The sequence below is a fragment of the Vigna radiata genome, chromosome 3, assembly GCF_000741045.1.
Source record: "Vigna radiata var. radiata cultivar VC1973A chromosome 3, Vradiata_ver6, whole genome shotgun sequence".
In the NCBI taxonomy this organism is placed as follows: domain Eukaryota; kingdom Viridiplantae; phylum Streptophyta; class Magnoliopsida; order Fabales; family Fabaceae; genus Vigna; species Vigna radiata.
The window spans coordinates 3,621,866-3,638,945 of record NC_028353.1 but is presented as its reverse complement, the minus strand read 5'-3'; the positions used below and the strand labels follow the sequence as shown (position 1 = coordinate 3,638,945).

General features: G+C 36.1%; 1 protein-coding gene across 2 annotated transcripts; it reads left to right on the top strand.

The window, feature by feature from the left end:
• Positions 1-1,285: 1,285 nt before the first annotated feature.
• Positions 1,286-13,646, top strand: LOC106757581 (ABC transporter C family member 5). 2 transcript variants are annotated; one of them, XM_014640265.2, is made up of 12 exons: positions 1,286-1,573; positions 1,829-4,069; positions 4,186-4,506; positions 4,585-4,671; positions 5,725-6,420; positions 6,520-6,684; positions 6,918-7,212; positions 7,324-7,538; positions 7,771-8,076; positions 12,541-12,604; positions 12,723-12,962; positions 13,092-13,646. In XM_014640265.2, the coding sequence occupies exons 2-12, from the start codon at positions 1,958-1,960 to the stop codon at positions 13,202-13,204; spliced, it is 4,614 nt and encodes a 1,537-aa protein (XP_014495751.1). In that variant the 5' UTR covers positions 1,286-1,573; positions 1,829-1,957; the 3' UTR covers positions 13,205-13,646. The 2 variants fall into 2 exon arrangements, with proteins under 2 accessions (XP_014495751.1, XP_014495750.1); XM_014640264.2 differs by having other exon boundaries at positions 1,286-1,637.
• The last annotated feature ends 3,434 nt before the right edge of the window (positions 13,647-17,080 follow it).

Below are 17,080 nucleotides of genomic sequence, written 5' to 3'. Positions count from 1 at the left end.
GTTTTACGTTTAATGTCTGAAGAAGTTTTTATTTTTGTCCAGAATTTCAAATAGTCTTTTTCTTTTTCATGTTTCAATTGAGTTCTTATTCTTGTCAAATTGAACTAAATAGGATCTTTCCAATGCTGTTAAAAAGGGTATGTTAACAGTGTAGTTTTTTATTACGTGGCATTAATGACTGAATTGTATTTTTTTAATTTTTGAATTAAAAAATGAAATATACATATATTTCATTTTTTAATTCAAAAATTAAAAAAATACAATTCAATCATATTTTCAATGCCATGTAATAAAAAACTATACGGTCAATATACTCTTCTTAACGACGTCATCTCAATTTAACGTACATATCTTATTTTCGTGAGACAAAAAAAAGAGATATGTTTGAAAATAAAAAGCACATTAAACCAAAGTTTTAATTTCAGTAATGAATCAAAACATATCTTTTATAAATAAATTTAATTTTTTTTAAACTGAATATATGAAATAAAAAAAAATAATTTGAAATCATTTAAATACAGAAAATAACAACAATTATTTAATAATGTCAAATAATGTGTAAAATTATTTAAATATAGTAATAAGAAACGAAAACGACATTATTACGTTCGTACAAGATAATAATATTTTGACAACATTTTATTAATAATATTTTAATACTATATAATTGATATATATTAATATTTATTATTATTATTATAAAATAATTTTAAATCGATCATGATAAAATATTATTATTAAAGTATTATTATTACAAAAATATCACCACATTATTAAAAATTTTATTTTTCTTAAAAAAGAAAGCACTAGATGAACATCACAGACACACCACTAAGAAAAATAGGTACCTAAAAGTGGTATTTTTAAAAAGAAGTGCTCCAATCTCAAGACCATTGGCTAGTGTTTTTTATTCATTGCACTCTTTCAATAAACTACACAGAGAGCGAATCTTTTTCTCACATATTTAAAGAATGTCTAATTTTGATTTTTAATTACAGGCAAAAAAAAGAAAAAATCTTGTTAAACGATTATAAATAGTAAATATCTGGTGTATCAAAGATGGTAAATCAGTTAAAAATAAAAAAAGTAATGAAATTGTAGTAAATGAGTGGTGAAAATATAATTTTGTTATAATTTGTAATATTGTTAAAATAATGAAAGACAGAGTAGTATATAAGTTGATAGGTATGGAGGCCTGAGTGACTGTGAGCTAAAATCTGTATAACAGGATTCCTATTAAAGCGAAAAAGGATTTCCATTTTGATTGAGCTAAACACCAAATCTTCCATTTTCTGAAACCTAAAATAGAAAACAAAAGTTGTTCATTCTCGCACGGCACTTTTATGATTGCCAGCATCATTCACACAGAGAGGGAAGCATAGTTAAAAGGGAAAATAACAGAATATTAAAGAGAGCAGAAGAGAGAGATTCACTTCTCTCTCTGTCTCTCTCTCCGTAAGACATTGTTGTACTTATTTCGTAGCTGTTCCTTCTATCTTAATCATTATCTTCACCGTCACTGTCCTTGTCGTTCTCTGTATTGCCGAGGTCTTCTATTTATCTTCTCACCCAGGTGCGATATTCTTCAAAGGTTGTAGCTTTTCGAAGATCACAAGCGATTTCTGAGACCAACCCAGGTCTTTTTTTTGTTGTTTTTTTTCTTTCTCTTCGTCTATCAGATTCTCGATTCCCATTTTTGTTGTCCCTGTCTGAATTTGGAATGTTTGAGAACTAAGAGGTTCTGCTGTTTTTGTATGATATTCCTCTGTTTCTCTTCGGGTTCCGTGCTGACGAAATTATCTTTGTTTGCGCTACAATGTGTCTGCAGAATCTGCCACCAGATGGTGAAATGCCCTTTTTTCAATCACTCACGTTTCGATGACATCATCACAAGTTTAGAAACTTCTCAATCATCACCGACTCTCTCTTCCGAATCCACGTTTTGCTTCACACTGCAATGGCCGTCGATGAAATTGGAATCTCTTCTCCGACGTCGTTTTCTTATTCTTCTTCTTCTGGATCGTTTGAGAGTCTTTGGAGTGCGATCCTTGGATTGCCTTGGGTGGAAGTGGTGGCAATCTGTGCCAACTTGACACTGTTTATTGTGTTTGTTTTCGTTCTTTTGGCGAGGAGGGTGGTTGTTTGTTTAGGGGGTGGAGTTAGATTTGGTAAGGACAATGGAACCGGCAATGCCAGCCGCGGCCTTGATAGTGTTGATTTAGAAACACGTGACGTTCGGATTGGAACGTGGTTCAAGTTGTCGGTGTTGTCTTGTTTCTATGTTTTGTTGGTGCAAGTTTTGGTGGTGGGGTTTGATGGGTTTGCCTTGATTAGAGAAAGGGATGAGGATTTGGGTTTGGCTCTTCTTTCTGTGCCTCTAGTGCAGGGTTTAGCTTGGGTTGCTCTTTGCTTCTCGGCTTTGCAGTGCAAGTTCAAGGCGCGTGAGAGGTTTCCAAATTTGCTCAGAGTTTGGTGGTTTGTGTTATTTGTTGTTTGTTTGTGTGGTTTGTACGTTGATGGGAGAGGGGTTTGGATGGAAGGTTCCAAGCACCTGCGTTCTCATGTTGTGGCGAATTTTGCGGTCACTCCTGCTCTTGGCTTTTTGTGTATTGTTGCAATCAGGGGTGTTACTGGTGTAAAGATATGTAGGACTTCTGATGAGCAACAACCATTGCTTGTTGAGGAAGAACCGGGCTGTCTTAAGGTTACTCCCTATAATGATGCTGGACTTTTTAGCTTGGCCACTTTGTCTTGGTTGAATCCCCTTCTTTCCATCGGTGCAAAAAGACCTCTTGAGCTTAAGGACATTCCCCTTGTTGCACCTAATGACCGATCCAAAACAAACTATAAGCTTGTGAATTCTAATTGGGAGAAATTGAAGGCAGAAACCTCATCATCCGGGCAGCCTTCGTTAGCATGGGCGCTTCTCAAGTCATTTTGGAAGGAGGCGGCTTGTAATGCCATATTTGCTGGTGTAACCACTCTAGTTTCGTACGTTGGTCCATACATGATAAGTTATTTTGTTGATTTCTTAGTTGGCAAAGAGATTTTCCCACATGAGGGGTATGTTCTTGCAGGGATATTCTTTGCGGCTAAGCTTGTGGAGACCATGACCACCAGGCAGTGGTATCTAGGGGTGGACATCATGGGTATGCATGTTAGGTCGGCTCTAACTGCAATGGTATATCGAAAGGGTTTAAGGATATCAAGCTTGGCCAAGCAAAGTCACACAAGTGGGGAAATTGTTAACTACATGGCTATTGATGTTCAGAGGGTTGGGGACTACTCTTGGTATCTCCATGACATGTGGATGCTTCCTCTCCAGATTGTTCTTGCCCTGGCAATTTTGTATAAGAATGTTGGAATTGCCTCTATTGCAACGCTGATTGCTACAATAATTTCCATTGTCGTCACTGTTCCCGTGGCCAGGATCCAAGAAGATTATCAAGACAGATTAATGGCTGCTAAGGATGAGAGGATGAGAAAAACATCTGAGTGCCTGAGGAATATGAGGATTCTCAAACTTCAAGCTTGGGAAGACAGATATAGAGTGAAACTGGAGGATATGCGTGGAGTAGAATTCAAGTGGCTTCGGAAAGCCCTCTATTCTCAGGCTTTCATAACTTTTATATTCTGGAGCTCTCCGATTTTTGTTTCAGCAGTCACTTTTGGTACTTGCATATTGTTGGGTGGTCAGCTGACTGCTGGGGGTGTACTTTCTGCTCTGGCTACTTTCAGGATCCTGCAAGAACCTTTGAGGAATTTTCCAGACTTGGTGTCAACAATGGCTCAAACAAAAGTTTCTCTTGATCGGTTATCTGGCTTCCTTCTGGAGGAAGAATTGCAGGAAGATGCAACTATTTCCTTGCCACAAGGCATCACTAACATTGCTATAGAAATTAAGGATGGTGTCTTCTGTTGGGACCTTTCATCTTCCAGACCTACTCTATCAGGGATAAGTATGAAAGTTGAAAAACGGATGCGCGTGGCTGTTTGTGGCATGGTTGGTTCTGGGAAATCAAGCTTTCTGTCTTGCATCCTTGGAGAAATTCCTAAGACTTCTGGGGAAGTATGTTGGTGCCCTTGAGCTTTTGATTCCCTCTTTATTCTATTAATCTGTCCGTTGACATTTTAATCTTTGTAATTTTTCACACTTTTTACAAAATGCATTCATTTATTTTTCAGGTCAGAGTGTGTGGATCTTCTGCATATGTCTCCCAATCAGCATGGATACAATCAGGAACTATAGAAGAAAATATCCTCTTTGGAAGCCCAATGGACAAAGCAAAGTACAAGAATGTTCTTCAAGCTTGTTCACTGAAAAAGGACCTAGAACTTTTCTCACACGGTGATCAGACAATTATCGGTGATAGAGGTATAAACCTGAGTGGTGGCCAGAAGCAGCGGGTTCAGCTTGCACGAGCACTCTACCAAGATGCTGATATTTATCTTCTTGATGATCCCTTCAGTGCAGTTGACGCTCACACTGGATCTGACTTGTTCAGGGTTAGTTTTCCTTAGCACGCAGTTGATAGTACTGTTTAAAATTGTGAATATGGCTTACCCTTTGACATGGTACCGCAGGATTATATATTGACAGCACTAGCAGATAAAACAGTCATTTATGTGACGCATCAAGTTGAATTTCTTCCGGCGGCTGATTTGATACTGGTATGGCTGTGTTGTACAATTTTTTCGGGCACATTCGGGCATCATGCAATAAGAGGCCAAGTTTATGATAATGCTTTATTTCACACTTAAATTTTGAATTGTGTATTCCCTGCATGATGCACGATTCAGGATTCAGTTTTTAAGATGCCCTCTGGTATGTCAAAGTGAGGTTTTCCTCTTGATGTCCCGTTTTTCATTATAGTTCTCTCTTAATTTACATGAAGTCAGTTTGTACACCTACTCGCTTCTTTATGGAAGGAATATTTTGCAAGTTACACGTTTTGGTGTTTTTAAAAGAAAGGCAAGTCATAACTTGCTAACAAATTTCTTCTAAAAAATAACATGTATAGGGTAAAATCCATTGACACTAGGAATAATTAAATATCCTCCACTGATGCAATTAAATCCCATGACCGAAGTTATTTTACTTAAAACAAATAACAATCTGACTCACACGACCTTTTTTTACCGCGTCCTTCAAAATTTGACGACCTTCTTTTCCTTTTCTGAAATATTGGACCCCTTTTCCCTTTCAATGAAACCCTTTTGTGGGTGCTCTTGTTTGTTTATTATTTGAAGTACTCGATTCAAGTTTTCTATTGTGAGCCTATCGGTTTCCATGCCTGTCCAACTTATGTTATCTCTATCCTATAACCAATCCCATGAGTTGTTACGTTCATATTCCCAATCAAATTTGCAATAGCAAAAGCTTTGACATTTCAAGAAAGGATGGTTTCAGTATGACTACAATTAAGTGAAAGCTTAATATATATTATAACAAAATCCTTCATAACAAAGTGCACTTGACTCCTGTTTTCTACACACATCACATTTTGCTGTAATTTCTCTTATAGTATAATTATGGTAGTGCCCCATTGCAACTAGTGCAATTAGCGCTTGGAAGCTTTTTTGTAGGAAGAATCCTATTCAAATGTTTCATGTTATATGAAGTTTCTGTTTTTTCTTCTCTTAACAAGGTTTTAAGTACCGAAAAGAACTTATATGATGATGTTAAGATGATTTTTTTCTAAATTTATTTTTCTATTCTTGAAGGTGCTTAAAGAAGGCTGCATCATACAGGCAGGAAAGTATGACGATCTTTTACAAGCAGGAACAGATTTTAATACACTGGTTTCAGCCCACCATGAAGCCATAGAGGCTATGGATATCCCTGTTCACTCCTCTGAAGATTCAGATGAAAATTTATCTCTGGAAGCATCTGTTATGACCAGTAAGAAATCCATATGTTCTGCAAATGATATAGACAGTTTGGCAAAGGAAGTGCAAGAAGGAGCTTCTACTTCAGATCAAAAAGCAATTAAGGAGAAGAAGAAAGCAAAGCGATCGAGAAAGAAACAGCTTGTTCAGGAAGAAGAGAGGATTAGAGGCAGAGTCAGCATGAAGGTCTACTTGTCATACATGGCAGCCGCATATAAAGGCTTGTTAATTCCTCTCATAATCATTGCACAAGCATTGTTTCAGTTCCTTCAGATTGCTAGCAATTGGTGGATGGCTTGGGCTAACCCTCAAACAGAAGGAGACCTGCCCAAAGTAACTCCCTCCGTTCTTCTTCTTGTATACATGGCCCTTGCTTTTGGCAGCTCATGGTTTATATTTGTAAGGGCTGTTCTGGTGGCTACATTTGGCCTTGCAGCTGCACAGAAGCTATTTTTGAAAATGCTTAGAAGTGTTTTCCATGCACCAATGTCTTTCTTTGACTCTACACCGGCTGGAAGGATCTTGAATAGGGTAAGTTCTCTTTTGTCCTCATCTTCTATTTTATTTTTTTTATTGCATCTCTATCTGTTTGGTGTAGATAATTATAATGTGTCACCTTTATCCCACCAGGTATCAATTGATCAAAGTGTTGTGGATCTTGACATTCCTTTTAGACTTGGCGGGTTTGCTTCAACAACAATACAACTTATTGGTATTGTTGGGGTAATGACAGAAGTTACGTGGCAAGTTTTACTGTTAGTTGTCCCAATGGCTGTTGCTTGTTTGTGGATGCAGGTAATTAGAATTTGTCCAGCTTAAAATCTTTCTAACTGCTCTTCCAGAACATTTGCATAAAAGAAAAAAAAAACTGCTTTCTTTTTGAGAGAAGTGAGAATTTTATTCCAAGTAAAAGAGAGGGTACATTGTCAAAAAGTTCTAGTAATTCTCCAATCTCATTGCATTATTTAAATGTTTGTATATCACCCTATGTTTTAATTTAGTCTAGCCAACAACCAATTCCATTGCAGAAATACTACATGGCATCCTCCAGGGAACTGGTTCGTATTGTTAGCATCCAGAAGTCTCCAATTATACATCTTTTTGGTGAGTCAATTGCTGGAGCATCCACCATCAGAGGTTTTGGACAAGAAAAAAGGTTCATGAAGCGGAACCTCTATCTTCTTGATTGTTTTGCACGACCATTCTTTTGTAGTCTGTCTGCAATTGAGTGGCTTTGCCTGCGGATGGAGTTACTGTCAACCTTTGTATTTGCTTTCTGCATGGTATTGGTTGTGAGTTTTCCTCGAGGAAGTATAGACCCCAGTAAGTGCTTTTAAAAACTAGATTTAATTTCACAAGTGCTGGTTATACAGGATGCTGAATGCGATAATGGAATATTATTCTGTTCTCATTGCTGTTACCTTTCCTCTATAGGCATGGCTGGACTTGCTGTGACATATGGACTAAATTTAAATGCACGCTTATCACGGTGGATACTCAGCTTTTGCAAACTTGAAAATAAAATTATATCCATCGAGAGAATATATCAGTACAGCCAAATTCCTAGCGAAGCACCCACTATAATTGAAGATTCTCGCCCTCCATCCTCATGGCCAGAAAATGGGACAATCGAAATAATTGATTTGAAGGTTCCAAGCTCAGCTTCACATTTATGCTTTTTGTCTTCTTTTTTTCTAGTCAAATATTTATGGTTTATTTCTTGATGAATAGTATGATGTCTCTTTATGTACAGTATCTAATCCTAGTTTTTAGACATGTTACATTGATATCTTTATTATGATTTTTGTGCTGCAATTGGCCTTGTCCCATCACGAGTACTGGATCTCCACTTCTCTTATCCTTACACTGTCTCTTTTGAAGGTCCGTTACAAGGAGAACCTTCCTTTGGTGCTTCATGGAGTAACATGCACATTTCCTGGTGGAAAGAAGATCGGAATAGTTGGACGTACTGGCAGCGGAAAATCTACTTTAATTCAGGCACTATTTCGATTGATTGAGCCAACAAGTGGAAGTATCCTTATTGACAACATAAATATTTCTGAGATTGGCCTTCATGATCTTCGCAGCCATCTCAGTATTATCCCACAAGATCCAACTTTATTTGAAGGGACCATCAGAGGCAATCTTGATCCTCTTGAGGAGCACTCAGATAAAGAGATTTGGGAGGTTGGTATTATTTCATAACTCCATGCTTTAATTGCACAGCCTGTACTATCTGTTCAGAAAACTGCTTATAAAGTTTACTTGTGTTCAGTTTTGGATATCTATGTATAGTACAGTCAAATCATTATAAGAGAAATGGAAATATTGTTAATAAGGCAGGACTAACGAATAACACGGAGTTCAGGATATACATGCAAATAGATAAAACAGAAAATAGATATTGATAAAGGGGAAAATGAGAACATGAAGTCAATAATATAAAGAAAAACTCTTCAATATTTGGTTTAGAAGTAGTCTATGCAGTAAACTTCTTCAAAAACCCCCCACAAAAAGCAAACCAAGCAGAGCCTCCACTATCGTCATACCTATCAAACTTACTCTACATATGTACCTTCCCTGGATAAGGAAGAAAACTCACAACATATGCCAAAAGTAGTCCTCCATTCGAGCTGAATGTGGTATCAAAAGAAATAGGGACTAATCAAACTTCGGTACTTTATTACTTGTCCTTGATTGAAAAGTATTTTCAGTGCCTAATTTGGAAGATCAAAAGTTTAGCCTTATTAATATCATACTACAAATCCAATAAACCACTTTATACCTTTACTCCTAAGCAAAAGTTATAGCATAAGAAAATAGACTGTAATTCTGGATTTTTTAAAATTATGGCTGTTTGAATAGCACTTTGTGCGTCATGTGACTGATACGAATGAAGAGGGAGTGCAAGGGCAGAGTAGGAAAATCCAATAGGTTTATGAGAGGAAGAAGTGGAAACCCATCACTTGGGGGCCCACATGCACACGTCCTTGATTCTGAAATAACAGAATGGCTGATGTGGCAGGTGTGAGATCATGGGGGTATCTTTTCGTTAGAGGAGAGAGGGAATAAAGGGAGTGAGGGGAGAATTACATGGAGAAAAAAAGGAGGAAGACCTGGGAACTTTCGGAGGGCAGAGCGACTTACGTTCTCTCTGATTTTGGTTCTTTATTCTGAATTATATGAACTCAGAATTACTGAATATAGAAAACAGTATTTTCTCCTTGTTTCTTGTGTTTCTATATGAGGATACTTAACAATTGGTATCGGATCACTCGCTTTTGGGAGTGGGGTACTGACTCGTTGAGCAATGGAGCAGCACATAGACGGATTTGAGCAACAACTGGTGGATTTGAAAAATCTTATCATCTCTCACAGCAGGTCACGAAGGGGGTGGCCTCACAACCGTCCTTTGCACAAAAGGGAGGCGACGTCCAATGCCACTGATGATGAATTTGAGAGTGAAGACAATGCTAGCCACACGACATGAATTAGTAGCCATGAATCCTCATGCGATTTTGGAGGGGAAAAACTTCAAATTCCTATATTTCTAGGAGATAATGCTTATGGCTGGATAGTACGGGCGGAAAGGTATTTCAAACTCAATCTAGTAGAAGATGATGAAAAATTGGATACTGCAGTGATAGCATTGGAAGATAAGGCTTTAAGTTGGTATCAATGATGGATAGAGTAGAGTCAAACGACCAGTTGGGAGGAGTTTAAAGATGCATTAATTCGTCACCTTCAACCAGGGCTGGTACAAATTCCTTTTGGCCCGTTGTTGAGCCTACAGCAGACCAACTCTGATGAAATACAACGAGCAGTTGTTGAGCCTAGAGCAGACCAACTCTGTGATGAAATACTTATTATCAAAAGACTGAAATTGAAAAGTTTGTGCAAGAAATGTTGGTAGCAGGAATAATACGATACGACCCACACCAGCCCTTATAGTACTCCAATTATTTTAGTGAAGAAGAAAGATGGAGGATGGTGGTTTTGTGTCGGCAGGGCCTTAAACAAGCTCACCTTACTAGACAAGTTCCCCATACCCATCATAAATGAGTTGTTGGATGAACTAGGAGGAGGTAAGATCTTTACTAAGCTGGATCTAAAATTGTGGTATCACCAAGTACGAATGAGGGAAGAAGATTAAGCAAGAGTGTAGATTGTCATCATGAGCATGTGCGACGGGTGCTGGATGCTCTAAGGGCAACACAGTCTGGTGGTGAACAAAAAGAAATGCCCTTTTGGAAGGAGTATTGAGTATTTAGGCCATAATGTGTCGGGTCAAGGAGTGGCTGCTGATCCTAACAAGATAATGGCTATGGTAGATTGGCCAATTCCTAAAGATGTGAGAGGATTGAGAGATTTTCTCGGCCTCACAGGATATTATAGAAAGTTTGTCGAGTGGTATGGGAAGATGGCCCTTGACTCAACAGCTGAAGAAAGACAGCTTTCAGTGGGATGCACCAGGTCAAAAAGCTTTTGAACAGCTAAAGACAACCATGACACTTATTTTGTTCCTCCCCAATCACGGCCTCGGTGCAATTTTATTGCAAGGAGGACAACTAGTACATGAGCCAAACACTCTGACAGGAATTTGAACAAGTCAGTTTATGAAAAAGAATTGATGGCAGTGGTCATGGCTGTACAGCAATGGAGACATTACCTACTGGGGAGGCATTTCATAATCCATACTGATCAGAGAAGTTATGACGATCTTAAGGGTCAAAGGCTGATGGGGGAGGAACAAAATAAGTGGATCTCCAAGTTGCTTGGGTATGACTTCAAAATTAAAGCAGGAAAGAAAATATAGCAGCTGATGTCCTTTCTAGAAGAATGCAATATGCAGCCATCCACACAGTCAAATTCTTGGAGTGGGAAGATCTTCAGGCAGAAATTAAGCTGGATGAAAGGTTGAAGCAGATAATCCAAGACCTAGCAGTGAAGAATGGAGAGCATCCAGGGTATAACACAAACCAGGGCAGGTTGTACTATCAAGGTCGGCTGGTTATTCCAAAGGGGTCCCTTAAAATCAATTCAATCCTGAGGGAATTTCATGATTCAGCTGTAGGAGGGCATTCAGGTTTCTTTAGAACTTATAAAAGAATCTCAAGGTTTTCTTTTTTGGGACGGATTGCGAAAGAACATACAAAAGTACGTGAAGAAATGTGAGGTATGTCAAAGAAACAAGTATCAAACCCTCAGCCCTGCAAGGCTGCTGCAACCCCTACCTGTTTCCAAAACAGATTTGCTCACATATCTCCATGTATTTTATTGGAGGGTTACCAAAATCCGGTGGCAAGGATGGTCATAGTAGATCATTTCACTAAATATGCCCACTTCCTTTCCCGGACACATCCTTACACAGCCAAGGAAGTTGTTAAGCTGTTCCTCAAGGAAGTGGTAAAGCTTCACAGGTTTCCTTAGTTGATTGTGTAAGATAGGGACAAGGTCTTCATGAGCTCTTTCTGGACTGAGTTATTCAAGTTAGCAGGAATCAAATTAAAGTTCAATTCTGCCTATCATCTACAAACAGACGAACAAACTGAAGTGGTGAATTGCTGTCTTAAAAACATATATGATGTGCATGATAGGAGTGAGACCCAAACAGTGACTTAAATGGCTCGATTGAGCTGAATTTTGGTACAATACAACCTATCATGAGTCCACTAAGCTGACGCCATTCAAGGCTTTATATGGAAGAGACACTCCTCTAGTAGTTCGAGGTGATGTACCAGCAACCCTTATGAAAGAGGTGGCTGGAATGTTGGAGAGAAATGAAATACTTGCGCTTTTACAGGACCAATTGGTGCAAGCTCATGATAGGATGAGACAGGAAGCTAAAAAAATAGAATGGAAGTGGAGTATAAAGTGGGATGGTATAGTTTAAATACATCCCTATAAGTTGAAGAAATTGGCTAAGAGAGTAATCAAAAGCTCAACCCAAGGTACTACGGTCCTTATGAGATCATGGAAAGAATTGGAGCGGAGTTCACCCTATGTTTCATGTGTCATTATTGAAACCAAGGGTGGCTGATGACATTGTTGTCCAGCAACTATCCCCTTTTGTGACTGAAGACTTGGAGCTCGAAGTTCAACCAGAAGAAGTCTTAGCAGTCGGAGGAGAAACAGAACAAACCATGGAAGTGTTAGTGAAGTTGAAGAGTCTTCCAGCTTGTGAAAATTCGTGGAAACCTCTGCACAACAAGATGATGGAATCGTTTCCTGAACTTCACCTTGAGGACAAGGTGAATTTTCAAGGGGTAGGTGTTGATACAAACAAAGGAGAAGGAGTGCAAGGGCGGAGGAGGAAAATCCACCAGGTTTATGAGAGGAAGAAGTGGAAACCCATCACTTGGGGGCCCACATGCACCCGTCCTTGATTCTGAAATAACAGAATGCCTGATGTGGAAGGTGTGAAATCATGGGGGTATCTTTTCATTAGAGGAGAGAGGGAATAAAGGGAGTGAGGGGACCTGGGAACTTTCGGAGGGCAGATAGACTTGCATTCTCTCTGATTTTGGTTCTTTATTCTGAATTGTATGAACTCAGAATTACTGAATATAGAAAACAGTAATGTTTCCCTTGTTTCTTGTGTTTCTATATGAGGATACTTAACAGTGACCATTGGGTTTTAATTTTTCTCAGGCACTTGACAAGTCTCAGCTTGGAGAGGTCATCCGTGACAAAGGACAACAGCTTGATACACCAGGTAGGTGCCCAAAAGACAAATGAAAAGCTACAGTATCCTTCCTTCCTCACCCCTTAAAAAGAAAAAAATAGTGTTTAGTCACAAGTAGCAAACTTAACAAATACTTTGAAATCTGCAGTTCTAGAAAATGGAGATAATTGGAGTGTAGGACAGCGACAACTTGTTGCTCTGGGCCGAGCACTGCTGCAGCAGTCAAGAATACTAGTACTGGATGAAGCAACAGCATCAGTTGATACCGCCACAGATAATCTTATTCAGAAGATCATCCGAAGTGAATTCAAGGCCTGCACTGTGTGCACCATTGCACATCGTATACCTACTGTGATCGACAGTGATCAAGTTCTTGTGCTAAGTGATGGTGCGTATAAAAGCATAATGTCTTGTACTTCTGCATGACCTGTATCCTTTTTCTTCTCTTTTTATATAAAAACTGCATTATGGTTTTTTAGTGTGTGCTTCTGAAATTATCCTTTGGATACTTTTGCAGGTCGAGTTGCAGAGTATGATACACCTACAAGATTATTAGAGGATAAGTCTTCCATGTTTCTGAAATTGGTGACTGAGTATTCATCACGTTCGAGTGGTATCCCAGAATTTTAAATCAAATGGAATCTGTTAATAGTTTCTTAATGTGGTGTCTTTAAGAGAGTTCAAAAGTTGAAGCAGGAATTGATGCCACCTTGCATGCCACTGTTGCATTCCGGGCATGCATAGCCACGAGACGGAAACAAACAAAATAAAAAGGAGAGGTTTGTGCCTCATCAATCAAGCACCCCACTGGCAGAAATTTGTTTGATTCTTACCCTTAGAATTGAGAAATTCATGCATGGTTAGCATGCTTTGTAACACAATAAAAGTATCTGTGATTACAGGAAAGCAACGAAGTAGTTTGTAGAATGAGGCACTAGGATCTTGCACTCTTAGAGAGAGAACTGTAGAGTTTAATCTAGTTTTCTGTATTCCACAATTTTCTTAGTCAAGTTTAGAATTAAGCTCGTATCCATCTCCTCCCTAAATGTTATAGCACTTCTCTTTTCTAAAATTTTTCTTAATTTTCTTCTTTTAATTTTCTCAGATAATGATATTTTGATGATATTTTTTTGAAAATATTTTAATATTATATACGTTTCATTATATGATTGGTAAAATAATTATTTTACAATAAATAATGATAATCATAAATAAAGACATGAGAGAATGTTAAAATGTTTTCATATCATTATCTTTTTTTTAATTTTTGTTACTAATACAGTACTTTCATATACTTTTTCGTGCACCCGTCAAATTTCAACATGCCCATTTTATCTTCCATGAAAGTAACTTTTCGGGTTACATGTTTCAAACAAATACGTTTTGAAACAAAATTTTAATTTCTAGAATAATATTTTCAAAAAATAATTTTTGGAATGTATTCTAGAATAAGTTTTTTAGAATGAGATTTTTCAGGGCATTTTTACGTTAAATATGTTTTGGAAAAAAACTTTCCGAGATATATATTTCAAAAAGTTTTTTTTTTCATATTTTTTATTCATTTTTTTATATTTTGTTCACTTGAAGAGATTTGGAAAAGAGTAATTGAGTGGATTTGAGAGGATTTTTTATTGTTTTTTTGAGTAGATTCGGAAGTTGGATTTAGAAGTAAAGTTTCTAAAAATTAGTATATGATTTAATTTATGTAACAGATTAAAAAAATTTACTTCCAAATTCATTTTCACTTATCTCCAAATCCATTCAAATAAACAAAAAAAAATTATGTTCAAATCTTTTTAAATCCATTCAATTACTCTCTTTTAAATCTATTCAAGTAAACAAGACATTACAGTTAAATTTTTCTTGTAATTGTGGGAGTGCAGTTAGGAATTGTGAGATGGAGGAAGCAATAGCCATGTTCAAGATTTGAACCAATTTCCCTATGATTCAATCGTGACCTAATTAGCCATAAACTAATATACATTCTCTATATTATGTCATATTAAGAAATAACTTCCATAATTTTTTTTAATTATCACTCTGCATGATTAAAAAGCTAATCAATCGAGATTTGACACTAGTAGTAATTTATACATGGGGTCTCTCTCTAGTCATTCGGCCCTTATTTGACTTAATCAATTGCTTCTTTGCACCCCATCAATTTCTTCTTGCACCCTATTAACATTTTAAAATAATCATTTCATCTTTGTAAAACTGACTTCCAAATTATTAACTCCTGAATAGAATTTCTGAAATTTCCGAAATAACATTTTCAAAACAAAATTTTCTGGAATGCATAAGATTCTTCTTATTTTCCACTTAGAGTGTACTTCAAGTAATTCTAGGATGTCGAACATTGGGTTCCTTCAGCAATAGGAAACCTTGGGATCCAATCTTAAACTTTGAGAAAACTGAAAAATGAAAGACATCCGACAGCACAGCAGCAATCAATTCTCAGACTCTTGAACAACTGATGACTCTCCGATGGAGTCAAAGTTGAAGAATGACTCCTTTGAATACATCAACCTTGATGGAAAAAACGTGGGAGCCACGATGCACATTCACCATAGAAGCACAAAGGTTGACCCAAAGGATTGCTGTTGCATCAACATTTACGTGAACAACAATGTTCAAGGTGTCTCAAATTCGGTGTTGCACGGTAGCCAGGTAAGGATGAGAGATCCAGGAATTAGTTTATACTTTGAAAACTTGAAGGTTGACAGAGGAACTCCCACATCGAACAAGAATTTTGGATTTTGCCTTTGCATGATAAACTTTTTGGTTCTTATGTTTCTCTTGGTGCTTATATTCTCAACTAGATTCATCATTATTGTGTTCTAACTAACTAGGTATGCTATAAATTCATCTTGAGGTGTTGGATTTTTCTGGGGCATTATATCACACTGCTAATCATGTCTTCATGTTTGACTTTTGTTGTTCCTTTCATGTATGTCAAGGTCAACTTTAAGAATGTTGGAAATCACAATTAACAAATTCTGGATGCCGCTTTCAATCATAATTAACATATACATCTATTTTTTCTTGCATAAAAAAATGGTGTATGATGAATATTTTTTATTAAAAATAATCCATGTATTCCTATTTATTTATACGTTAAACATTAAATATTTGGGTAGTGGTAACCCACTTGAAGATGAAATTGGTGGTTGATGAATGCACGTAATTCACAACCACTGTTATGTAAACAGGAGAAGACATAAACATGTGTTCATAAATAAATGTGGTTTTCAAGTTTCTTTCTCGAACCCCAAAATAAAAAATAAGTAAATTAAAATTCAATCACTTTATGGACTAAATCAAATACTCATAATTCTCCTTATTTTTTTAAAAATTTTCAGATGTAATATGAACTTTTGTTTTCTCTCTTTTACGAAATAAAATTATAATTATGGCGCAATTAAAGGCATTATTAGTTGACACGTGTCACTTTTGATGTGTCTATTTGTAATAATTGTAGATTTTTGGGAGCGATTAGTGGAGTAAGCGGACTTTAACCTAATAATTTATGGGAAAGTGGTTGTGACTGATTCTCTTTTCTGGTCTTCGTACGACCATATAGGATAGATTGACGAGTTAATTTATTTTAATTTTGTTATTTATAAGAAAAATGATAGTTTAACATATATAAATTTTTTTATTTATTTGATATTTTTTTTTAAACACTACAAAAATTCATTTTTTTAAAATCATTGTTATCGTTGTTAAATATGTTAAATGAATATTAATGTATGTCATATTATCTTTCTACTATAAAAAATGTTACTAATAACATGTTTTTATATTAATTTGATATAAAGTATAAAAGTAGAATTCTCATAAAATATAAATTTTTTATATTTTTTTAAAAAGAAGAAAATAAAAACTAAATAAAAATATTATTAAAATGTAAAAAGTTTAAATGTATTAAACAATATTTTTGGTATAAAAGAAAATAAGAACGAAGTTTATTTGTTTATTCTTTTAAATACCATGTTACGTTTTCTGACAATTTGTCACGAAAACTTTTTGCTCTAAGAATATTAAATGATTAATAAGTCTTAGTGTAATTAAATTTTTCTTTAATCTGTGCGAAATATTATTTGCTTCTTCATGTCTACGATAACAAAGATGATATCTTATTGCTGTGTTACAGTATTGTATTGTTGCTTATTTTTTTAATCTTATAAATGTTCTATAATTAAAATTATAAGTGCTAAAATTATTTTCCTGTTTAAAGAAGAAATAGCAGATGGAGAAAATGAAAAATAGGTAAAATAACTGAAAATAAGTAAAAGTAAATCGTATTTAGTTATAAAGAAATAAAAAAAATCAAGAAAATATATAATAATAAATACAGGGGTTTGTTAAGACGCGTACGCCTATTTTTAAGTTAATACGTTTTAACATTGTGTACCAGATTATAGTAGACAAAAATACCCTCATTTATCATGGATTCTAAGTTTTAAAGTCAAGGATATTTAAATAATTTTCATTCTCAAAACTAAA